We start from the raw sequence: 26,916 nt of genomic DNA, 5'->3' as shown, positions 1-26,916 counted from the left end.
AGCAGGACATGCTGGCYGCTGTAGGGCTCTGGTGGCCTGTGTCCCAGTGTGCCACTACTTGCCCAGCACTTGGGACTGCAGGTAGGGCAAGGAGCCTCCCCCCCCCTCCAAGGCGTTGGGGCATGGATCTCACAGACTGACCGTAAAGGATTTTCTGTGCACTTCTTTGCTGCAGAGGATTAAACGTTTGACCTCAGACTTTCCTGTCTAGCGGGACTTCCCGCTTGCAGTATTACAGAGCTGAGGGGTGGCGTGGCCAGAGGTAACTGCTGAGCATTGAGCAGCCAGRACCAGCACCTACTGGGGCTTTTCCCTTGTAGGGTCCCTTGTAGCCCTTTCCTGTCAGCCCTGGCAATAACATCCCTTAGYGCCTCTGTCCTTCCCTTGCCCCCTTCAAGAGCCCCTGACGAGCCCAACTGCTTGCCCTTGCCCACTCATCAGCTGCCACGTCTCACAAGCTGGCCATCCCTTCAGCCATCCTCTCCATGGCCTGTCTCCCAGCCAGTCTTGCTCTTGATACCCCATCCCTCTCCCAAACCTCTGCCCCCACTTTGCCTTTCCATCTCTGTCTTAAAGATGCTACCTTAAATGCCATGTGCATTTTTGGCTGCTGGTGAAGAAGGTCTAGCTAGTGCAGGAGGGTCCTCAAAGAGGCTAGCCAGGTGCTGCAGAACTGGAAATCTTGCTTTCWGGTTGATGGCTTGCACCTCTCTGTGTTCTCTTACTGTCACTAAATGAAAGACTATCTAGAGCTATCACTCCTTTTTCTTCAGTCCCTTTAGAGCATAATCAGCAGCAGAACTCTTCAGACCAATAAAGCAGGTAATTCAAAATGTTCTTAAATAATGATTAAAGATTATACCTTTATGTAGGTGGGCATTCGTTATCAGTGCCTTCATTTAATCAAGAGTGAGTGCTGAGAGAAAATGATTCATTCCCTGTTCCACTTTGCCTAGTCAGACCTCTTTGAGAAAAGGCAAAAAACCCTAAATCTACTGAGGTAGATGCTTTTAATAGRGATTCCATGATTTGATGGAACTATGTGAAAACACAGTATATTTATTTAGATTTAAATGAAAGACTTGTGATGTTGTCCATGGATTATTGTAAAGTGTATAGGGTTAATACGAGATGTTATCACTCCTACTAAAGCCCCAAAATACAGTTGCATGAAATAATTCAGATGAAGTAAAACAGTCTAAAAGGTTTAAAATTATGCTAGCAAACTACAAAAAAATCTTGCTAATAAACTTGCTGACTATGAAGTCTGAACAATTGTGAAATATAATCTGACTCTGAAAGAATTAACTTATCTTTTACAACATACATTGAATTTGATTTCCTGTATTTTTATTCCATCTAGGGCTGTCAGAATGAGTGCATGGCTGGAGGATGTGCAGGGGAAGCCACAAAGCATGTGGTTGAATCTTTCAAGGTAAGTTGTTTGCTAAAAATCTGAGCGTCTGGAGCATTTCATTGGACAGTGCCAGACATCATCCGTAATGTGGTAGTGATTGTTGTGCAAGACTTAGTAGCTGCTGACATGCTTGAATATCATAATTTTGTAAGCAGAAGTTGCATTTTCAGAAAATATTTTCAAAATATATTAACCCTTGCAGAAATTAAAAATATTTCAAGAAGAACTTAAATATTATTTTTTCGGGTACTAGCTAAAAGCTTGATAGTCATTAAACAAAAATTAACATGATATACCGGGATGTTTCTTAACTCTTATCTGCTTTTAAAACAGTATAACTCTAGATTGAGTTCACTAGACAAAGACTCTGTAACACCCCCTATTTATACTTTATTATTTGTTAAACTTTGGCATGGTGTTCAAAAATGGGTTTTTCCATCTGTTTTCAAAGTTGCAGAGTTAAGGATCTCAGAAGGACTCCAAAACACACCACAGCTCTGGCACGTTCTCAGCACTCAACAAGCAAACAGGGCTGTGATAATAACGAGCGCTAAGAAGCGGCCAGGAACTGACCAGGAATTGAGTCCCTCTCTTTTTCTTTAATCTTATGCTTGGAACTGAGTTTGGTTAAGATCTCACTCTTCTTCCTCCCACAAATGTAGCACTAGTAATTAAGAGATTTTTTTTTTAACAGTGTGTGGATACAGTTAACTTCTACTTTTCTGTTGGAAACTGAGATTCCATCAACATGTGCTGCTTTTGACTTCTCCCTTCTGTCCTCACTCCCATTCTCTGCCTCTCTTTTTTATTTCTGTTGTCTTTGTTATGCCTCTGCAATTCTCTTTTCCCCTCTCTCTTTCCCTGCTTTACATATAATCTTTAAAAAGCCTCATCTATCTTTTGTAGATGTTTAAAAATATTACCCCAAAAAGTTGACCTCACTTGTGCTTTTTCAGCAGTTCCTTTCCTGTTATTGCTGACTATTGTCAGCAGTACATGAGATGAAATTGTAGTGATACACTTTGTAACCRTCATGTTCTTCCTGATTCTTTGGGCAGTGTCCGGTCCAGTGCAGTCTTCTGAATTATGCTTAAGTAGTTATTTCCCTTTTAGCTGTTCAGTCTTTGACCAGATATAGAAAATAAATGCTGCACAAAATGTGTTGGTCTCCTTGAAAAGATTTATTCTAATGCTGGTCTCACTGGAAATGGCAAAGAATTCTTTTTAGAGTCCATGACTCTAAAAGTCATGTAGGATTTGGTCATGTAGTAAAATGCCATTTAATTTCTTTTTCACCATTCTCAACTCTTCCGAGCCCTTCTCCTCTTTGTTTCTTTGCATTGAGCWTCTCTGGCAATTCTGTCTGAGAAGGATGATTTAGGATGACTTTTCAGCCAGAAGGTCTGCTTTGTAAAATGTTGACGTAAGCATGTAGCCAGTTACGAAACGTCAGGATCTGACATGTATGGAGTGCAAATTGTTTTGTAAATCTAGTTTTAATAAATAGACAAGATARATCTCAATAGATTTTTCAGTGTAGTTTGCTAGTGTATTTGAAAACAAAAACAATTTCTTTAGAGAAAGGAGTCACTCTCACTTATGTAACTGTCCTGTACTGTTTCTTCTGCTTGTTGGCACAGTCCAGAGGAAGGATAGACAGACAGAGTAGTGATGTACTCTGATGGTGTTTGGGTCGTAGGTGAACAGACCATAAATTACAGCAGCCTTAAGGCAGCTTTAAATTATATTGGCTGTCAAGCAGGTCCCTTACCAAAACTCCAAATACTGCGTGACTTTGAGCCAGTTTCCTTTCTTTCTGTTCTTGTATGTCAGCCAGAATGGCAAATCATGAGTGGAGAATCTGTGTGAGGGGAAAATATATTACAAGGTGGGACAGATGGTCATAAAGGGAATAATATTACAAAAAACAGCTGGCTCAGACTGACGTCTGATTTCTAAGTCCTTTCCTGCACTTTCCTATCTGTTTCTGGAGATTAAGTGCAGTCACCAGAAAGGGTGTCTAGTCACTACATACACTGTGGTGTATGTGTGTGAAAGTTATGATGGGGAGACATGTATTGTTTGCCATATCATGCAGTATAATAATAATTTGCAGTTTCTGTACCTTCATTTTCAAATTAAAAAACCTGTATAACTGAAGGAAAAATAAAACTGGATTCATTCCAGGGCACTTCACAATTGCTTGTATGGAAATAATTTATGGCTACAACTTCAGAAACTATTGGGAATGATATTTCAAAGAAAGTTGTTACTTATATGCAAGTAACCTAAGTAATCCAGGACTGTGGGAATGGAAATACAAAACAGAGTATGGTTTATTTTTATGCTTATATAAAACGTATTACTTAAAGTGGATGATGCCAACATTTGAATACCAGATTCCCTCCCTGAAGACATTTCTTTTTAGGATGCAGTGTTGTACTTTTTAGGTGGATTATATAAATTTCACTGCAATTTCTATCTAACAGGGGACTTTAGACTTATAGGGGTGTTTTTCCCCTATACACTGTAAATGAAAGAATGTTACATATAGGTACTAGGGAGTAGTGAGTCCCTCTGCTAGCTGTTTACTCTTTCTAATTCTCATGGACTTCTCTCAAGTCAATAGGTCAGAATCAGAACTTTGTTCGTATTAGTTGCTATTGAAATACTTCTAAATTTGACTYACTTTTCCAGTTAAAAAGCTAGCCCCGGCTGCTCTGTGGTTTACAAGATTCCTAATGTGTTGCATTTAAAATTAACATCGCCAGCAGCCTTGGAACAGATGAGGAACATCAAAAGGAACAAGGATTATGCTTAGGTTTCCTGTACTGTAGAAAATGTCAGACCTCCAGGATTTATGTACCCAAATCCTTCTACCAAAGTGAAATCTTTCTCTTTTTTWAATCCCATAAACTATTGTTTATGTATGTAAAATATTTTTAAAGAACTGACTGTGGATTGTGACCATAACCTCCAAGTATAACCAAGATATATTTGTAATTTTTGTTTATTGTGAGCATCAGATTTCTAGGAAAGGCCAATATATAAAACCAATAATTGAAACTGCAGCCATCCTCTGTATGATCATGATATATTTCAGAATGTTGAATCAGCAAATGCATGTACTGTGTTTTGCTGTTGTATATGCCTTTTCACATACAGTAGTATCATGATATAACATATGACTAAGGCACTTAATCTGTATTATTTGATAAATTTGATAAACTCTTTAATGTATCCGTTCTCGTTCTACTGTCACAAGACAGAATGAATGTTGTTTGGGTAACTTAACAGTCTATTTCTGTATTTTATCATAATTTGGTTTCTTTTAATATGTGCGTTAGCTCTGACTTTGAGTACATAATGCTTGGTCTTAAGAAACTAAAGGCATCTGTGAATGCCTTTTTTATCATATTATCAATCTATATGCAGAAACATGATTTTAGTCTTTATGTAACTGTCACAGAATGCATTTTTTCCTCTCTGAGAGACTAATACATAAAGATTCTTAAAGAAGGTATTATCTATTTCTATTCTGTTTCTCTGTATTTTGATGATTTGAAGTTATATAGAATTAGTCAGTCATCTTAATCATATAAGCACCGTTATTTTGCTTTAATTTTTAAGGGCACATTCACCACTACAGGTGCCAAAATTATGCAGACCTTCTAGGGAATACTGGTTACTGCATTATGGTAAAACAGAGTAAAATAGCTATAGTTTACAAATTAATCTGGATTAACTCACTAATATGAACAGCTGTGGTAGTGGAATGAAAAACATGTGAGTGGAGTTCCTACACTTGAATGGCTCCTCATATTACACTAAATAACTGTGATTATTTCTGCACAATCTTCTGCAGACAGACCCAGCCTTCCTGGGCTAAAAGGCAGTGGGATGTGAGCCCATAGCAGACTGGAAGCTATATAGGCAGGTCAGTGCGGTGCTGCGCTCAAACTAATAATCCATGTTGAGATCTTGGACTTGCTGGACTGAATACAGTACTAGGCCAGTATGTGTGCATGGCTTCCAGTTTGAAACTGATTTATGACTAGCTGTGTGAGACAGTGGCTATAGTGAGATTTCTGTGATGCTGTATGTTCAGTATTTGTTTCTTGCATTGCCATAGTGTCCTGGAACATTATGTGAACTAAGTTGTGAACTGTCTGCCATTCTGTTAGGGACTGTATAAACTAGAACAAAAAGATTATTTCTACACTGTAGGTATAACGTACAAATAAATAGATAAATTCTCTTCACAGAGATCTATAGCTATAATATTTTCTCCTTTGGATGTTGTATGAAGAAACTGAAAATGTATTTCCAAGGCAGGTGTTTGTGCTTCAAACATTGCCAATAAAAATTTTAAGGATGTTGATTTTTTTTCTTACAGGTCCTGTCACACAGATATTGCTCTTGCCTGTAATAGAACCTTTAGCTGCGTATTTTAAATCATGTAGTCTTGGTGTCAAATTACTGTGAACTTGTTGGGTTTGCACAAAACAGAGTACTGATTCCGTTTCTCTGCCTTATTTCACTTTCCTAGCAAATAATATAATACAATATTAGCATTATATATAAATACATTAAAGATAAAGAAAAGCTTTGTATCTTATCTAGAAACATGTTAAAATTTATAAGTAAGGTGCACCATGGTGCATGTTAAGGTTTTGTACAAGAGTGTTCTATGCAATTAAGAAGTAGGTTAGATTTTACTGCTTTACATAGWTTTTTTTAGTGTTGTTATTACACATTAGAAACAGGTGAAAGATTCCTATTTTCTATAGAGAAAATATATCCCTATTTTCAAAACAGTCTTTGAGTGGGAAACCCGATGAATGGTTGCATTTTCCCTGTTTACGTTAATGAAATGGGTTTGCATAATGGGTTTAGGTATTTTCATATCTATTCCTCTCTATCTCATTCTCAATTTGTCATTTTGTACTGACATCAGTAATTTATTTACCTCGCGAAGCATACAGACACTCAGTGAGATAGTTTGTAGCTGTTGATTCTGCTGTGAGTTTTGAGGCGAATACCCTAGTTTGATGTTTACTATTTCCATTTTAACATTCTGTATTAGACTACATTTTAAATTTTGATTAATCAGAAAGAACATTTCCTTCATGAGAAAGTTGCATGGTAAAAAATCAGCAAAATGTTTTGTAGTGATTTCCCGGTCTCTTGATGCTGTGAAATGAGCAATAATTCCCAAAAATGTGTACATAGGAAAGCTGCTTTTATAAACTGTCTTGAAGGAGCAGAAGACAATCAATTAGAGATATATATAGTGTTACCCAGTAAGGCATTTCCAGAAGTTTTATGTCCTGGAATCACAGCTCATGCAGTCTAGCCTCCCGTTGAATGTGGGGCTGTCATCAGCACTAGATCGGGTCAGCTGTGACTTTGACTACTATGTGCTGCACTGCACTCCTYTCTTCCAAAGTCCGGTCTGAACTTTCCAAGCAAAAACTGTGGCACTTCCCACATCTTAGGTCATCTGGATAAAATTTCTGTGGAAGTGCATAGCTTTAGCCACTGTTGGATTAGGATACCAAGCTAGAGACTGGTTCTGTTGTTACTACAGCAGTATTTAGCATTTTTCTGTTTTACTCCGTTTGAGGATCAGCGATTGTTTTCAGAGAGGTCATTCTGGTTATATCTTGATTTCACCTGAAACTGTTAATTTAACTTTTTTGTTGATGACAATTAAATGATTTGCCCACTGTTGCTCATTCGATCAAAAGGAGATTGGAGAGTAATGATATTATTAGATGACATGGCCTTCATATCACTTGATTATGCCTCCTACATGCTGCAGAATTACTTCAGGTGATTTGCAATCGAATATATTCCCTCATCTTCATCTTCCAAGAAGGAAAGCAGCTACAACAAACAGAAGATTGATTGCCAAGTGGTGACTTGGCATTCTGCATCCACACAGGCTTTGCACACAGTCATTTGAATGTTACTAATAATGGCAGGAATTCATCCTGTGATTGCAGCTCTCTATTAACTGCACTCTTCTACAAAATATGTTTCCAGCATATTACAAGAATCCTATGTTATAAAGGTATAAACCCAAGAATTTATTAAAGAAGACTAATACAAGCTGGTCAAGACTAACTTAAGCATCTGCTGCTTTCCTTCCAACTATCAGAAAGGTGTGGTTAGAGTAACGATCAACACCTAGTCTGCTTGCAGTCAAGATTGCTATCCTGACAAGAAGGAGAAGTGGCAAGGCCTAGGAGGTGATAATGAATGTTTCAGTGGTTGCTGGCTGTYAGGAGAAAGTATCTTTCCTGAAGTAGACCACGTAAGTTGCATACACAGTAGAGCACTAATGCAGCTCAGTATTGTCAAAGTATGACTCTTATTTGGCAGATCATGCTTCCAAATCAGGTAGATCATCACAGAGTAGTGGTAGTAGAGAAACATCATTGATTCTTCCTTCAGAACTGTGGTAGCCCAGAAATGCTACTGAGCAGGGACATGTTTTTAGAGCTGTGAAAATAATTCACCATGATTCTTCCGTTCTAGGCTAAGAGGTGATTTCCCAACAGTCTTCAAGTGGTTTTTCATGCCCTTGGGAACTTGTCTATCTYGTGGCATTTGAGATCTGTGGTCATTCTGTTCAATGTAAACCCCATGGCAAAAGGTAGTTCCAGCTGTGTTTCTTTTCTGAAAAGTAATGTCCCTCAAATAGTTACAGGGTTTTAGCTGTAGTAGAGAAATGGATTGTCCCATTATCTGAAGTTCTTAGATTTGTAAATAAAACTAATTGTCTTCCGCAAACAACAGGAGCTTTTAGCCAAGATAAAAGGAAGATGCTGGAAGGACAGCCAGAGAACAGTTTCGTTGAGGTAATTTATAGCACAAGGAAAGTGATGCTTTATCTTTTTTTTGACTAGGAATTTAAGATAAAGTTTCTGTAAAAGCACAGAGATTTTACAAGAATTTTTGAAATTACATTTGGTTCGTATCTTTTCCTGGTTTTATTTTTTCTGAAAGTGAAGAATTGCTTTTAAAATGCAGGGCTTTAGCACCAGCCAGTGATCCACAAAGGAAACTATCTGACCCTCTCAAACTTATAAAATCCATATTGTCCATGTCTGTTTTCAAGAATTCTTAGTTTTTTCCCAAAAAACTAAGTGGTATTGAGTCCCCAGATTTGATATTAAATGGATTCTTTGCTCAACATATAGGAATTAGAACTACAATTAAGGAAGAGAATTCAGTCTTTTTTTCCATATGATTCTGTTGGGCTTTCCATGCTTGCTTTGAGCCTGGAGAGCTCGAAAAGTTTTATCTTAATCCCACACTTACTAACTGTTTTCAGGAAAGTATTAAGTATGCTCAGTCGACAAAATATAGCAATTTTTGTGGCAGATCAAGTGCTATAATTCATGGCAATTTGTAAACTTTGTAACTTGTGTCTACCTGTGAGAGCGAGGGATGGAATAAGGGAAAAGGTAGGTGTGGTCAACTGAATGTTTGAAATTATTCCTTAAACGTGTGTAAGAAACTGTACCATGAATGTTTTTGGAATTATATTCCTAAAAGATTTTTTTCAAATTCCATTGTAAAAGATAAATTCAGGGTGCCATCATCCCATAAATCCACTTCCATGCATGTCCACAAACTTACTAAAATCAGGCAGATTTAAATCAAGATTTAATTGCAACTGCACAGGATTCAGGTATGTGAGATTATGACTCTATTCTTGGCTATTCCACATAATGTGTTTGTTACTGAACAGGCTACTTAGGCCAAATATTTCTTTCTTGTTTGTTGGAAATTTAGGTTTTCAATTCATTTCTTCCATCAATATAGCTACTTTTCTTAAAAGTGTAGAAGTAAGTATCTCATTTTTTGTGTTTCAGTTTCTTTGTGTGAAATAGAAATTACAGGGTTTCCRGAACTGTAAGAAAATAATATCTTAAATCTTTACATATCAATTTTTTAAGTTTTGTATTTATAAAGCATCATTTTAAGATCTATAAATACTGTGACTGTTTAAAAAAGTAGAGAAAGAAAGAAAGAAAAAAAGCCATATCAGTGAAATGTTACGCATCTTTATATTCTAGTGTTGTGTCACAGGCCAGTGTGAGCCCTCAACTTGTGTTAGACTCAAAACTTATTCTAGGCAAACTCTTTCTAAAAATGGACTGTTGTGTTTGTGCTACGGTGTGGAAATACAGTGGTTGTGAGGCAAAGAACAGCACAGCATTAGAAATTGTGTTAACCAAGCTTTCAGATCTCTTGAGAAGAAGCAGCACATATTAATAAAGAATAATATCAATAGTGTAATTAGTTAATGTGTCCCATTAGTGAAGAGGGGCCATAGTCTTGTATTTATGGAAACATTTGAATGTGTGTCTATGAGAAGATTTTCTGTATGAGGAATTGAGCCATTATACAATTGTGGCATCTCTCATTGTTCTATATGGAATTGCTTTTAAAGTCGCAGTCAGGAAGTGCACTTGCGTGGCCAAAGCAGATTTTAATATAGCTAGCTTGACCAGCAGTAGCAGTGAGTTTCAGTAACCAGATTTCAGAGCAGTGCAATGACTGCATTAAAGCCTGCTCATACTTGCTCTCCATTCATGCTTTCTGATTGTGGTAGACCACTATTGCCTTGTTCAGTTAAGTGACATAACTGTTAATATGACCAAAATGTAACAATCTATGGGTATGTGTAATTTCTGGCCTTTTGTTTAATAGTTTATCAACATCTTGGTGGCTTATAATTTAAGGAACTAGCCATACTTTAAATGGTTTATGTATTTCTTTGGTAAGTAAGATACTAGTTACAGAATCACAGATCGGTAAGGTTGGAAGGGACCTCTGGAGATCATCTAGTCCAAACTCCCTGCTCAAGTAGGGTCACCTAAAGCATCTTAGATGGGGTTATGTCGAGATGGGCTTTGAATATCTCCAGAGAAGGAGACTCCACAACCTCTCTGGGCAACCTGCTCTATTGCTCCGTCACTCTCACAGTGAAGAAATTCCCCCTCACGGTCAGGCGGAACTTCCTGTGGTTCAGTTTTTGCCTGTTTCCTCTTGTCCTGTCGCATGGGACAACTGAAAACGAGTTTAGCCCCATCCCCTTGACACTCTCACTTCAGGTATTTATGTGCATTGATAAGATCCCCTCTCAGTCTTCTCTTCCCCACGCTAAATAGGCCCAGTTCTTGAAGCCATTCCTTGTAGGGCAGATGCTGCAGTCTTCTGATCATCTTTGTGGCCTTGCGCTGGAATCTCTCCAGTAGTTCCATGTCTCTCTTGGACTGGGCAGCCCAGAACTGGATGCAGTACTCGAGATGAGGCCTCACCAGGGCTGAGTAGAAGGGCCGGATAACCTCCCTCCACCTGCTGGCAGCACTCTTCCTAATGCACCCCAGGATACCATTGGCCTTCTTGGCCACAAGGTCACACTGCTGGATTGTAATCAATTTATCATCCACCAGCACTCCCAGGTCCTTCGCTGCAGAGCTGCTTTCCAGCAGGTCAGCCCCAGCTTGTACTGGTGCCTAGGGTTATTTCTCCCTAAGTGCAGGACTCTGCACTTGCCCTCGTTGAACTTCATGAGGTTCCTCTCTGCTCAACTCTCCAGTCTGTCCAGGTCTCCCTGAATGGCAGCACAGCCCTCAGGTGTATCAGCCACTCCTCCCAGCTTGGTAGCATCAGCAAACTTGCTGAAGAGGCACTCTGTCCCCTCATCCAGGTCACTGATGAAAAAGTTGAACAGGATGGGACCCAGTACTGAATCCTGGGGGACTCCACTAGCCACAGGCCTCCACCTAGACTCTGCGCCACTGATGACGACCCTCTGAGCTYTGCCTTTCAGCCAGTTCTCAATCCAGCTCTCTGTCCACTCATCTAACCGACACTTCCTGAGCTTCTTTAGGAGGATGTTATGGGAGACAGTGTCAAAAGCCTTGCTGAAGTCAAGGTACACAACGTCCACTGCTTTCCCCTCATCTACCCAGCCAATCATTCCATCCTAGAAGGCTATCAGATTGGTTAAGCAGGATTTCCCTTTGGTGAGTCTATGCTGACTACTCCTGATCACCTTCTTTTCCTCCATATGCTTGGAGATGACATCCAGGAGGAGCTGTTCCATAACCTTCCTGGAGATGGAGGTGAGGCTGACYGGCCTGTAGTTGCCTGGGTCCTCCTTCTTGCCCTTTTTGAAGACTGCAGTGACACTAGCTTTCTTCCAGTCCTCAGGCACCTCTCCAGCTCTCCATGACCTTTCAAAGATGATGGAGAGCGGCCTGGCAACAACGTCCGCCAGCTCCCTCAGTACCCGTTGGGTGCATCCCATCCGAACCCATGGATTTGTGGATGTCAGGCTTGCCCAGAAGATCTCTAATCCTATCCTCCTCAACCAAAGGAGAATCTTCCTTTCTCCAGACTTTCTCCCTTGCATCTAGGCTTCAGGATTCTTGATGGCTGCSCTTAGCAGTGAAGACTGAAGCAAAGAAGGCATTCAATAATTCTGCCTTCTCTGTATCCCTCGTCACCAGGACCCCTGCCTCATTCAGTAGCAGGCCCACATTTTCCCCAGTCCTCCTCTTGTTACTGATGTATTTGAAGAAGCCCTTCCTGTTGTCCTTTACATCCCTTGCCAGACTCAATTCCAAATGGGCCTTAGCCTTCCTCATCACATCTCTACATAGTCTGACTGCATTCCTATAATTCTCCCAAGTAGCCTGTCTCCCTTTCCACATTCTGTGTGCTTTCCTCTTCTGTCGGAGTTTTGCCAGCAGCTCCTTGTTCATCCAGGCAGGTCTCCTGCCCCCTTTGCTGGACTTCTTTCTCCTTGGGATGCACCGCTTTTGAGCTTGGGGGAAGTGATGCTTGAATACTGGCCAGCTCTCCTGGACCCCCTTTCCTTCTACGAACCCATGAAATTACTCTAAGTAGGCCCCTGAATAGGCCAAAGTCTGCTGTCCTGAAGTCCGGGGTTGCAATCCTGCTTGTTGCCTTACTACTTTCCTGCAGGATCCTGAACTGCAACATCTCATGATYGCTGCAGCCCAAGGCTGCCCCAACCTTCACATCTCCAGCCAGTCCTTCTTTGTTGGTTAGGACAAGGTCCAGCAGGACACCCTTCCTTGTAGACTCCTCCATCACCTGCGTCAACAAGTTATCATTGATGCACTGCAGGGGCCTCCTGGACTGTGTGTGCCTAGCTGTGCTGTCCTTCCAGCAGATATCGGGGTGGTTGAAGTCTCCCATGAGAACCAGGGCCTGCAATCATGAGGCTACTTCCAGCTGTCTGTAGAAGGCCTCATTGACTTCCTCTTCCTGGTCAGGCGGCCTGTAGTAGACACCCACAACAGTGTCCCTTTCGTTGGCCTGTACTTTGATACTGACCCATGAGCTCTCGACTGCTGCCTCCTACACCCCTAGGCAGAGCTCGATACATTCCAGTTGCTCTCTCACATAAAGAGCAACTCCATCACCTCACCTTCCTGGCCTGTCTTTCCTAAAAAGCACGTAGCCATCAACGACAGTGTTCCAGTCATGCGAGCTATCCCACCATGTCTCTGTGATTGCAATGAGATCATGGCCCTGCAACCTTACCCAGATCTCTAGTTCCTCCTATTTATTCCCCATGCTGTGTGCATTGGTGTACAGGCATTTCAGAGAGGGAGTCATATATGCAGGTTTCCCAGGAGGGATGCAAGGGGGTCCCCCATAGCCATGTCCCAGCTGCATGCAGCTGTTGGAGGCCTCCCAACCCGAGATGTGTTTTATTGACTACCCTCTCTCTATGACTCTCCCCTTCCCCTTTCCTACCCAGTTTAAAGCCCTCTTTACCAGGCTGGCCAACCTGTTGGCAAAGACACATGTGCTGCACTTAGTGAGGTGAATCCCATCTCTCCTCACCAGTTGCTGATCTTCAAACAATGTCCCATGATCAYAGAAACCAAAACACTGTTGCCCACACCAGCAGTGCAGCCAGTTGTTAATTTGGAAAATTCATCTACTTCTCCTCCTATCCCTCTCCCTAATTGGCAGGACMGATGAGAAGACCACCTGGGGTCCCAGACCCTTGACCACCATACCCAAAGCCCTGAGGTCTTGTTTGATTGTTTCCTGTTTGCTCTCCGTATCATTAGCATCCACGTGAAAAAGCAGCAGAGGGTAGTAGTCTGATGAGCAGACAAGCCTTGGCATCCTTTCAGTCACACCTCGTATCCATGCCCCTGGCAGGCAGCAAACCTCTCTAGAGGAGAGGTCAGGTCTGCAGATAGGCTCCTCTGTCCCTTGCAGCATGGAATCACCCACAACAACCACTCCTCGCCTCTTCTGAGCATTCATGCAAGGCACAGGGTCTGATGGCCCAGTTGCTTCCTTTGAAGTCAGGTCCGGGTCCTCCTCATCCTGGAGGGCATAAACTGTAAGTCCAAGTGTACAGGAGGAATAGGGGCCTTTCTTCTTCTACCAGAAGCAACTAGTTTCCAGCCTTCTTCTACAGCGCTGTGCTGTACTATTTCACTATGCACAGAGCCTTCTGGCAGCTCCCCTGCTGCAGGGGATTGGGACTCCTGGAGAGGTACAGTCTCCAAGAATGCCCAGTCTGTCTCCTGCTCACTTTCTTGGATGCTTTGCAGTCTGCTGACTTCATCCTGCAGCTCCTTGACTTGACCACACAAATCCTCAACAACAGCACACCTTTTGCAGGAGGGCGGTCCCATCAGTCCAGGCCTTCTAGAGAGGCTCCAAGCACCCCCTGCAGCCTGAGACCTGTAGGGCAGCATCTACTGTAAGAAGGTCTGTCTGCGTTGAAGCTTCCAACACGCCTAATGTAGCAATTCCAGCAGCTACAGGTAGATGTGCTTTACAGTGAGTTATAACCATGTCTGTGAAAGTTGGCACTCCTAGGACTAGAAAAAAAGAAGGATGTCCTCTTGCACCTAATTGCACTCCTTCTGCAGGAACTGCTGCATATGTTTGCTACCTCTGTTAGCTGTGCTCGATTACTGTGTAATAGATCTGAAGATCCCATTAGCTGGAGAAGAGGAGACTGGCTGTCTTAAAATCAGATAAATGATTCCTTAAGAATTTCTTAATATCAGGTAGAGCTTTTCCTAAATATCTCTAGGAATCCCTTTCCCTCATCTTTATTAACTTTAAAAAAATCCTTTGCAACTTTTATCAGAGGAGAAAGAGAATAATAATAAAGGGACAAACTAAAGGGATTATTAATTCATTTATGTTTCTTGCAGCAGTAAAAGTAGGTGAGGCTGTAAAGGTTCTGGTAGTTTTGCTGCCTTTATAATCTGAATTTCCTCAAAGGGTGGAGGAAGAGGTCTCTACTAACTTACGTGAGCTTTGGGTTGAATCAGTGTGAGTTGGTGCAGGGCATCATTTGAGTACAGATGATGAACTTTGAAAATTCAGTTAGTGCCATTGAAATCAATGACATTATGCATTATCCATGTGCTTGAACATTTTGTAGGGTAAGACCAGTTTATTCAATACTTACGTTACTGTCTGGCCAGACTGTAACTCTCTAACATGTTGATTTTCCCTTCTGGTGCATTTTGACTGCTTCAGGCTRCATTTGCTGCTCTAGGCACCCTGCTCAGCCGCTAAGGGAAGAAATTTCTATCAGTTCCAAACACTTTTTTGCTGTCTTGCTAGACATCAGGTTTACCTCCCTGTCTACCTCTCCAAAACAAATATTACCTGAGCAGAGTGGAGCATCCATCAGGTCAGGGGAAAGGTTAAAGAAGCCAGAGAAAATGCTGTTCCCTCTTCCTTTTCTTCCCATTGTCTGCAGATGGTCATGGTAGATGCTCACTCTTTGATTTGACAAATACTTGTTTGGTATGTTTGATAAACATCTGTTATGAATGATTAGATAAATGCATTGCAGGGTATGGGCTAGACAGTCCTTCCAGGCCTGTCTTCTGCACTTTCGTGATTGATATGCAACTGATCCAGAGCCCTCACTCCCTTTTGCTTTGTTACCTGTTTTGTGTTTTATTACCCACCATACGGTCAATCTGATACAGTTTCCAGGCACCACTTCAAATGCTTGTGCTAATAAATATTACTAGATCAATTCTTGGGGAAGCTTTATGTTGAAAAATTTCTATGTATTCTCCTTTGGGTAGAAGAAGATGTGTTGTTGTTTTGTTTCTCAGTTTTTATCCAGTAGGAGGATTAGAATTTTCTTCCTGCTCAAATCTTACTACATCTTGGCTTACTTTCCATTCTCAAGCCTCAGGCTGTGCTGTAAATTTAAAATAGTATTGACTGTAAAGGGATTATAAACTATCTTAATGTTATTTTTTCTACTTACAAGCTAGTGATAAATTTATAAGAATTTATCTCAGCGCCTCTTATAATTCCATTTTGAATAGATACAATTCTATTGTTCTTACTATTTCTACTGTAAACATTCTTATTATTGTCATCAGAGCCATTTTGGCTTAGGCCATCACTTTATGTATAGGACTCTTGCAGTCTGYTCCAAAGAAAGTAAAGGGGGGGGGAAGAGCACAGAGGAATGGTTTGCCCACAGTCACGAGTAGAACACAAATCTCCTCACTTAAATAGGTCATGCAGCTTTGGTGTCAACTAGTGATTAGAGGATAGAGGTAAGAGGTTAGTTAGCAAACAAGACAAAAATAAACCGTGTTAGAAAAGGCAGAGTTTGGTTGCATCCAGTGGACCAGTATTGAGCATTTCTATTTCTAAGGCAGGATTTGGTTGCATCCAGTAGACCAGTATTCAGCATTTCTATTTCTAAGGCAGGATTTAGCAATAGGCAGAGCAGGTGACTGCTTATTTTGCCCCAGTAGAGGAGAAAAGGACTAGTTGCTGTAAAATCACGCACAGCTCCTGTAACCTTTTTCCACCTTGGTTGTAGTTGTACAACCCAGCCTGCTGCTTTCTGCTCTGATGCTAGTGATGGAGGAGTTGGCCTGTCATTCCTGACACCTCTCTGAGTTTGGCAATAGTTTGGCATAAGCCATGTTGGTTTGTGCAGTAGTAGCTGTTGTTAAGCATGATGCACTACATCAGCCTGCAGAAAGCAGGACCAYGTGGTGAAGGCTCTTCTTGGATCAGATTGCGGATCCCTGTGGGCTGTTTGTAGTAGCTGCACTGCAGGAGCGATTATGTGCAGCAAATAGTAGCCTGAACCCTGCCGTATGTGGCTGCTGGCCTGGAACGTGTAATGGACAACCTTCCTCAGCCAGCTGGGAGCACTGCTTATGTCAGCAAGAAAACAGGGGCCATCCCTTGCCACCAGCAAGGGCCTGGAAAGAGAAGGGGCTGAACAAGCAGCAGGAGAAAGGTGCTGTTTTGCTCATTGTCCCTGCTGTACTGCTGCCCATACAGTGAGAGCTGCAAGGCCAAATAAACTAAAAGAGATTTCAGCTTCCAAAGATGAATTAGCAAGCCTTCCTCTCCAGCCTAGTCCCATACTACTGCTTCTCCTTGGCAGAGCAAACCCCTTCTCCTCAGCCTATCATACAGCAAGAGCCTCAGGTTTAGGAGGTCAGGTGGAAGGTGTTGCGGGAAGAAAGTAGCTGCTCCTGTGCAAGGAATAGCCATTCCTAAAGTAAGGGTGGGTGTGATGGAGAGGGCCCAAGAGCACTCAGGAGGGTTCCACAGCCTCTCATCAGAAGGACCAAAGGGCAGGAAAAAAACATCATCATCCCTAGAACCCTCCTCAAAACCACTCTGTTTAGTCCCAGCCTTGTTCAGTCCAGCACCTGCTGGCTTCACCTTTGTACCTTTCCCCTCTGCAGTAATTCCTCACCTTCTTTGTAATCTGTCTCCTCCTGAAAACTTATTCTGCTGGAGCAATCATATTTTGCAGCTCAAAAGTGCAAGGGCAAAATGGATTATTCAATTTTACTTATGCTTTCATGTCTGTTCTTGCATCAGGAGGCCCTGATCATTCCTAGGATAAGCTTAAAAACTCAGCATACATGATAAAAAAGAATAATTGCAGTTTCCTGCTTTGTGATCTTGAATGAACCACCTTGGCTAGAAGTCAGGGAGGTTAATTATTTTATCATAATATATACTCTCATTTGGTTTAGGTTAATGTTTTGAGGATCTCTGCTGAAACTTGTTATGGTTTTGTAATTTGTAAGTTGTTTTACAGCTGAGGTTGCCAGTTCTGTTTATACTCAACCATAGATAGAAACATCAATAGAAATGCTTGGCCCAGTTCAGTGTTGAGAAAAGTCTGGGTATGTCAAAAGAATTACACCTGTTACAGCTGCTCAACCTACTGCTTATGGCCTAGTAGTTCCAGTGCAATGAAAATAACCTAGTAGGCAAGGATCAGCAGGGGAAGACATCAGCAAAATTTGAGGGAAAGAGTAGGACAGGAGATGCATTCACCGACGACACTTCCCCCAAACTGCTCTCTCTGGAAAACATCAAATGAGAAAAGTAGGAGGGTAGCAGTGAGAGTAACAGCTCTGGACTGAGGCTACTGCTAGCTCCAAATGTGCTTAGGGATATTGCAAGGAAAGAGTAGAATAAGCACTGAACTGCCATCCTGGCTGTAGGGACCAAAATGTCTTACTGCAGCTTTGGTTAGAAATACTTAGCAGCGTATCACTTTTAATTTGACTTGGTTTATAATTTACAAGATCTGTTTTGATCAAATGATAAATTTTAATTCCAGAAAGTCACATTGTGTCCTCTTTGCTTGGGATCAGTAAATCTTCAATCTGGAAGAAGTTGTGTTGGAATCAGTAGGCACTTTCAGATAAGGAGCTACTGGAAGAAAGTGAGTGTGGTTGAGATAGTAGCTGCTTGCAGGAGTAGTGTTATCCCCAGTCTGGCAAACTTCCAGTCTCACGGCAGTACAGGACATACAAGACGTATATGCATAGGTCCCAGCTCTGGGAACTCTTACAAGAAGTAGGAAGAAACAGATTGTCCTGCAAGGGAGTGGTGGGGAAGCCAGCTGCTTAATGGTGATTGTCAAGGCATTTTGTAACACTGCACTACACTAAGTCTTTGTCATTCTGCTTTGGGAACAAGGGCCAAATAGCTGCATTTATTTATTGCATAAACTGTGTGCCATGTCTGCTTCTTTCTTCACCTCCCTTTTGTCCTTTTATTTCCCAGTTTTGTTTCCAGTTTAATGGCTTTATTAGGCAACAGTGTCAGAAAGTGCTTGAGAGTGTGTTCAWAAACAGAGCAGGCAAAACACAAACCTAGCTGAAAACTGCCCTTTGTACTGTCAGTATGAACAGCGGGGATGTGGATGGGTGTTAATGCTAATCCCTAATGCATGCTTAATGCTGCTTTCAGGGTTGAAGCCATGTTGACAAAGCAAAGAAATAGATTGCCATTTATAAAGGTCACAGGTGATATCATGGTATTAGTGTGATATTTTTTCAACGTTAAGTGATGCTGAAAGTGATAGGCAGTGATACTTAATCAGTACTTCTGGTATTAGTTACCTGGCCTTGCTCCACAGTCTTTTTGTGGGTCCTGCTGTGTCTGTTTTCCCTCCCACCAGTGTTGCTTGAGCAGCACAAGAAATTCTGGTGGGGCAGAATTTCTGGGCATGTTAAGCCAAGGGCAGGGGGGTAGGAGGTGGAGGAGGGCATCTCTCATCCAAATAAGGAGCTGTGTAGGGGGTCTTATTGCTCAGAGATGTAAAAGAGGTTGAGGTTGCTGGCAGTGCTTTGTGCTGCAGGCACGTTGGGAGTGGGAGTATCCTAAGGATGGGTTTTCCAAGACCCCACTAAATCCTGACAAAAAGATTCAACATATTACAGTACTTGGTGGTGTCCTGCCTTAAAAAGTGTTGGGATTCTGAAAGATTCAGCTGATTCTGTATGTTGTCAACGTGTTGCACTTACTGATTGATAAAGAGAAGGGAAGAAGTACAATAGAATAAATAAAGAGCCTTAAGGAAAAAGTAGGCAACAGTAATAGTAATAGTGCCAAAAACATGAATGCAAGTTTAACAGGATTTGTCAGAATTACAGTAATCAGTAAAACTGCCTTCTTGCCTATATAATGACTATTGTCCTGCCTATGCAGTTTAACCAATACTTGAGGCCTTTTGCTAGGTGAATATTTGAAGCCTTTTGCTGGGTGTCCTTAGAGTTATTAGAAGGAAGAGTTACGAGTCAGGTGTTGCATCTGATGTTGGCAGGTCAGRTGTTTTCCAAATGCCTGAACAAAAGCCAATTTTCCTAAATGCTGAAGAAACTGAGAAATGGCAGGCAGGCCTCCTGTTCAGAGTGCGCAGCTCCAGGAAGCTCTGTGCTCAGGAAGCTCTTTGTTTCCTTTCAGGACAACCATCATAGCTGCCTCTCTTTATGCTGCCTTTATGCGTTCAGCTGGCAAAGTCTGAAACCCTTTCTGGTGATTTCTGTTTATGCCTGCAGAAGGTCACCAGTCTTTGGGGCAGATGTGAACTAMGGAGTGTGGGCTATTGCTTTGGGCCACGTGTACTGCTGTTTGTGGCTGCCCATTGCACAGGAGTACCCCTTTACTGAACTTGCGGGTGAGACTGATTGGCCCAATCCCCTGTCTTTAATGAGCCAGTGTAGGAGTGACTTTCAATCTGGGACACTCCCAGCATTAGGCATTAGAGCATAACAGTGTGACTGTATTTGAGCGACATAATTTTACTAAATGCCCTACTGAATGACAGAAACATTGTCACTCTGCCCAGGGGTCTTTTGAACCCCCAGTCTCCAAGGCTGGGGAAAAATTTTGGTGGCAAAACTGGATCAAGGAATCCCCACATGCTCCCATGGGGGCACATTTCTTCCCTTGCGGCTGTAGCTCACTGCTACCTCTGTTCATGTAACTGAGATGAGCCAGATTAAAATCATTCCCTATCCTTAGAATAAATATTGTTTGTTAACTCAAATGAGCTTAGAGAGTGAGCTGTTCTATAACCCTCAGGCTTGTAGTTCTTACAGTGCTTTCAACTAGCTGTGTTACCACAACTGAGGAAGGAAGTGGCAAACACGGGCAGAAATTAGCAGGTTGATAGGAGGCATACAGGAAAAGACTCTATATGATATTTCTGATGCCCAAGCCAGTTTACTCTAAAGATAATTATCTTAATGAAAATGGCCTGAGATGAGACAGAATCATTAACTTCAGGGAGGGCTGTTACTATCACTGTCAATAAGAATTCTTAGAAACTCTGATTCAAACATCTCTGTCTTGAGCTAAAGCCATACATAATTGTGTTCTGCATTGTAAGTCCCACTGATGTCTTACTCTCACCTAAGTGTTTTCTTGAACTAAGTCTTAGAGTGTGSCTAATTGCTAGCACTGTTTTCTTGCTTTTATTTCGATGCATGCTTTTCTGTGTTACCTTTTTTTTTCAAAGTGCATGATAAGAGGTTGTTAGGTAAAATTCATTTTTATTTTCAGTACATCTTTAGTAGTGCATTTCCCATTGGAGCATTCACTGCTAGCAGGATAAACGGTACTCTAAAGAGTTAAGAAGAGTAATTGTTTTTTTCATCAGCTTATGTATTAGTACAACCAAGCTAATGCACTGTAGTATCTAGACAAGTCCTATAATTGGAGATTGTTTAAAACAAGCTTTTAGCTATTCATGTGCTCCAGCTCTCAGTTAATTTCACATCTAAGCTATTAAGTAAAAAACAACAGTAAAAATAGGCCACTGTTCATTAAAGACATCTTGAAAATCAGGTTGTTTACAGAGATGGAGGTGGGGTAAATTCTCAAAACCTCAAAACTAATTTTGTGCAAAATGTGTGCTGAGTATGAAAAGTCAACGTTAGCGGTGCCTCTTGCAGAACCTCCTTCTTAAGTGCACATGCAGATTATTTGAACTGAAGAGCCTGAAGTAGCTACATTTTAGTCTGCTCTATATGTACCCAAGGGTGGAAGAGTGAGATTTCACTCTGTAATAATGGGCAGTGCTTTCTGAGTCAGGTTAGGAGAGAAAATGCAGCCTAGAATAGAATTGTCTCTTGAAGTCTTCCTTCCTCGCCTCAATGACCAGCCTAGCGTAAATGTTCAGATCACATAAAAAGAGAAGGGAGAGAACATATCAAGACCTTGCTGATTTTACTGCCTTCTCTAGTTGTTTTGTCCCTGTCTGTATGTAATGTAATGGGGGAGTGACACTTCACAGATCCTGCTTTCCTTCCTCCCCTGCTCTTCTTTACCGTAATTCACATATGAAAAAAACATGATACTTCTCTGCAGCCAGTTATGGCTTGTATGAGAAAGCCCTYGCATGGCACAGTTAATCATGCAGGGAAACCTTTAGCCTTCCTTGTCCTAATGGGATCTTTCTAGGAAAATACAAATGTGAAGGAACAAACTAATGTGACCCAAGTAATCTGCTGACCACTTATTTTGATCTCTCACACTGGTTTTATGTGTTAAAAGAAACTCAGTGCAACTTACCTGCTTGGTTTTGAGGGGGATTTGTTTCGTATGCTGGCTGATGATCAGTTTATGTTCTGAGATACAGCAATCAGAAGTTTCTGGAACTTGTACAGATGTAACCATTCGCATTAATCTAAACGTCCAAAAAATTGTCATCTGCTAATTTTCTGTTTTGTTGCCTTGTTTTGCTTCCCTCTCGTAGCAATACTTCAAAATMTGCTAAATACTTCTGCTCTAAGAAGCACTACATGTATGTGTGCATACACAGAAGTATAAACGCTTTGCCTGCTACTTAGACATAGCTACTTTTAACCACTCTGAYGGTTAAGTATCCCTGCAGATAAAATTCTGTATTTGTCTATGTTCACTGATGTAGAATCATTATTAATTCAGTCTGAATTAATTATTTTCATACACTTCATTTTTGGCTTTATGTCCCCTCAGGCTTCAGACTTGATTATCACCCCAGCTACAACTCTCAAGGAAAAACCAGACCCCAGTGGTTTGGTATTTGGRACTGTGTTCACTGATAATATGCTGACAATTGAATGGTCCTTGGCTTCAGGATGGGAGAAGCCTTATATTAAGCCACTTGAGAACCTTTCATTGCATCCAGCCTCCTCTTCTCTGCATTATGCTATAGAAGTGAGTACTAAAGAGTCTCAGAAACCATTTATTTTGTTTCATTAGCTCTCGAAACTATAGCATTGTGTTATATAAGGACTGTTRCTGTCTTAACTTTGTTAGTATTTAGTTATGTTTTTTTAACTGATGTCATTCTAGAATAACTTCTTTATTTACAATAGGGTATGTTTATGTTAGTGTAACTCAAAATCAGCTCTGGTCCATGGGTTCCAGCACACTTTACTTTGTAGCCCAGTAAGGTAGAGCCCATTTTTCGTGTTGTGATGAATTAATTTTAGAAAGCATTCTAGTTCACTGACAGTGGGTCAGTTCAATTACTGTCACTGATGTAACTTAATAAAGTACTGGATAAGACTGTGTGAGACTCTAAGGATAGTTTTAATTTTGGAACTGAATATGCACTTTGTGAAATTTATTATAATTTACTTTAAAGGTTTATAGTTTTTATTGCAGGACAGACTAAACAGATACTTGTTTGCAGCTCCAAGTGAGTCCAGAGACCTCCAAATTAGATCTGAGGCATTGAGCACATACAGGTGTAATGGAGCAGAGAATGTTCAGCAAGGAACTTTGGAAAGTGAAGTGTTAAGTCGGAAACCAGCGTGGTTAACAGTTTCCGTGCTTAGCTGCTTACTGTCTAAAACTGCCTTTTGTGTCCCTAGACACAATAGCTTCGGCTATATTTGCATCTATGAGAGAGCCTCAGCAGGGTGCACTGAACCACCTGGGAGCATACGGTAGCAATGGAGGCCTGCTTCTCCTCCCACTCTCGTAGAGGTTGGAGTGACTTCACTGAAGTTAGTGGAGTTGCTTGCACCTTTTTTATATATTTTTTTCTCTTTTTACCCCCCCCACTGTCCCTGGGCTCCTGCCTGCACCATTTTTGTTGTTGCTGATTTTTTTCCCATCTAGTCACCTAACCTCCAGAGGACCTGTGACCTAAATGACAACAGGCCCCTGTGACTCGGCCTGCAGCTCTTGATCTRCCCAAGGAGCAAGAAACCACGCTGGAGTCCCAAGTCTGTATTTCACTCATAGTAATATGTTGCTTTAGTGCTTGGCCTCTGGCCCTCTCTGAGATCATTGCTAATATGAACATGCTCTTATTTTTTCCATTTTTTTTTATTCTTTTACCCTTATTGCATCACGTTTCCTCTAGCCAAGAGGACAGACAGAGGAGAATCTGGTGCCAATGCTGTGGCTCAATGAATACACAGTGGGTATAATAAAAATGATGAATTTGGCATTCCCTCCCCTTTCTCCTTGTCCTTCATGATGCAGTGTGATAGCTTGGATCTGCTGAACTCCAGATCCAGCTCCTGTGATGTACAAATGTCAGATAATAGTGTTTGCACACCACTGTAGCAACCAACCATCAAGCAATCACAGTAGTTGCTGTTATTCAAGTTGAGCATTTCTGGAACACATCACTGTCTCCCTGTTTAATTAGTGAAAGGTTTATTGAGCTCCTGAAGGTTAAAAGTACTTATTTTTGGAGAAGAAGATTTAATGGCTTGAGAAGGCTTTGTGTTTCAGTAATGATACGATTCTTGCTTTTGTCAAATCATTGGTCAGTACTTAGTAGTAACATTCCTTCCTCTTCCCTCTCATTAAAAGTTCTGTAAATGTGTTGGGAGAAGGGGTGGGGGACAGCTTTTCTGTGATAAGAACAAATAGCGTTACAGAAATGTGATATTGCTTAGTATCTGACCCAATACAAATCTTATTAAAGTATCATTTGTATCATTACAAATCATTAGCTGTGCCATTGCTTATTAAAGATGCATTTTTTTCTTGTATCTACAAGTGCCTATCTTGGGAACAGTTTTGTTCTCARTACTTTGCACAAGTTTTTAATAAGGCTGGCATTGTCATGGAATTAAGAGAAATTTTAGGGCAAAAAGTTCTGAGTTCTAATTCTGGTTCTGCTATGTAGTGGGTATGTAGCCTAACAAAAAATATCTAGATTGCTGCAACCCAGTTACAACTCAATTAAAATTTGTCTTGTGGGAAGGACCTAGCTCTGTCATGGGACTGTATGAAAGCTTTTTAAACTTTGTATTTTGCTAATCCTTATGGGAAGATGTAGAATTTAATAATAATGATACCTTTAGTTCTATAAAAATTACTTACAAATACTGGATTCCTTTTCCTTAATCAAAAACCTTTGTATGTTGTCTTCCGATCACAGAGAATATATTGCCAGCTTTTTAAAAAAACAAAACAAAACAAAACAAAAGGATTCGAAGGAGACTGACAGAAGCAATGCAGTTAAATTCATGGAATTTGTGCTTAATGTACGAAGAAATACTTTAGAAAATGGATTTTAAAAATCCAAGTTCTGTGTGTAGGCATAAATAAAATTTAGTACTTAATATATGTATATATTCATATAGTAATCTAGGCTTATATAATACCTGTATGTATCTATAACTATAACTAGAAATTATCAATCTATAACTGAAAATTACTGTGAATAGTTTGTGTACATATGTTGTTTTTCTGCAGTTAGAAGACACTAACATTCTTTTGGCAGGGCACTGGGGCAATAGAGGTTCCTAGTAAATTGAACAGCAGCACCAGTCATCCAGATCCTGCAGATAATTATGACTGGTGTAAGCTTTCTGTAAAGTATAGATAAAGCATTTTCATGCATTATCCTCTACCGCACGGCTGATGCACCAAGAATTTGCTTGAACTATAGCAAGAGCTGCAACAGACTCCCCTAAATTACCTTATTCTATGCTTCCTACCACAATGAGTTTTGGACAGAGCCCTAAAAATAATTTACATATTTAATTAAATTCTCTAGGTCTTTTCATAAGGGAGAATAATGTTTCAGCTCAGCCTTAGATATCGGTCAGGATATGAGGGAAAGGTTAAGTCAAACACATGCTACAAATTTTAATTGTTGTAACCAAATAATGAGAAAAATGTTATCAGTAAGTCCCTTGACAGAGCAAGATRTATTTGTAGTATAGACAGGTTGTCTCTGTAATAAAAACATGAAAATAGCACTTCACAGGAGTATGCTRCAAGGACTGACTAGTTTGCATTAATGCTTTGAGTACAGTCAATGCTAGGAATGAGTGTTAGGAAGGGAAGGTAGGAAAGTGAAGTTCATRTATTTCCAAAGGACATACTGTATTTTTACACAGGTCATCGTGGGATAACCTGCCTCAATTACTATTTCTTTTCCCATTCCCCTACCCCCCTTTTTGGTTTCCTAGTTGTTCGAAGGAATGAAGGCTTACAGAGGGGTGGATGGCAAAATCCGTCTGTTCCGACCAGGCCTTAACATGGAGAGGATGGTGCGATCGGCAAAACGAGCAACTCTGCCAGTATGTAACCAAGGCACATCTTATTCTCCTTATGTCAGAGAGTATCTTCATTTTTAGAGTGTAAATCTCTGAAACTGTACTGTAGTATAATATTTATCAAACACTGTAGCTCTTGAATAGTTTTATTAAATCTTGTTAGAGATCTTGCTCAGTGAAGGAAACTTAGAATTTTTTTCTTTAAATAACAACAGAGTTTTGCTTTCTCCAGCATCTCCCTACTGCCTTTGATGYAGAGGGTCTGTTTCAGGGGGAGGAGTATTGCTCTTTGCATGCAAACAGCTGATGAAATTGCTGTATTGCTGTAGCTGTTGCTTTTCTTTTTCTCACCTCAGTTAAGCCATTTAGTGTCCAAATGCCTTCATTTTTGATCTTGCTAACAACACTGCTTCTCACACTCGTTTATTAGCCAATAAATTTCCTCCAATATTTATTATCTTTTTTACTGTAAGAACTTTTCATTAAATCTGGGAGACTTGGCCAGTGCCTTGTAGTCGTTACTCAGAATACTTCTCTGCCAAAGAGGTGGTACTCTAGCTGTCAGCATACCCTGGGAAGTCAAGGTGTTGGGTGCATATGGAATTCTTTACATATGCTTTGGAGGATAAATCTGTAAATCACTGCTTTTTCTTAACTCTGGAAGAAACTTTGTAAGAGCAGGAGGGCATTGAGGCTATTATATAGAAAGGCACAGAGGCAAAGAACATGTGATCTTAAATAGTTTGAGAAATGAATTCAAAGGTGATGCTATAGTCATATGAACTATGACTATGAACCCCTATGGACTGTCATCACTACTACTCCTGATAAAGTGTTTCTCTGAAGATGTGGATCTATGAAGACCACAGAAYGTTCAAGCTGTATTTCTCCTTTTGCTTTTCCTTTCCAGTGTTTTGATGAGAATGAACTGTTAGAGTGCATCCGGAAGCTTGTGGAAGTGGAAAAGGAGTGGGTACCATACTCAACCACTGCCAGCCTGTATATCCGTCCTACTTTAATTGGAACTGAGGTTTGAAACAATATTTTTCCTCTTAGCTTTAGTGTATTTAAGTATGAGACCATTATTCATAAAGTTAAATAAGCAGCAACCAGTAAATGATAGCATTACTGTTC

General features: G+C 40.7%; 1 protein-coding gene across 1 annotated transcript in view; it reads left to right on the top strand.

The window, feature by feature from the left end:
- The window catches only part of BCAT1 (branched chain amino acid transaminase 1), a 71,434-nt gene that overhangs the window by 16,629 nt on the left and 27,889 nt on the right, over nt 1–26,916 (top strand). Inside the window, exons 2-5 of the mRNA XM_085324098.1 lie at nt 1,364–1,435; nt 22,265–22,465; nt 25,696–25,806; nt 26,693–26,812. Of these exons, the coding sequence (XP_085180224.1) occupies nt 1,364–1,435; nt 22,265–22,465; nt 25,696–25,806; nt 26,693–26,812 (504 nt within the window). The remainder of the gene's footprint in view (nt 1–1,363; nt 1,436–22,264; nt 22,466–25,695; nt 25,807–26,692; nt 26,813–26,916) is intronic.

This window comes from Rhea americana, unplaced genomic scaffold (genome assembly GCF_003343005.1).
Source record: "Rhea americana isolate MKP2758 unplaced genomic scaffold, rheAme1 scaffold_9, whole genome shotgun sequence".
Lineage (NCBI taxonomy): Eukaryota > Metazoa > Chordata > Aves > Rheiformes > Rheidae > Rhea > Rhea americana.
This window is presented reverse-complemented; position numbering and strand designations above follow the sequence as displayed.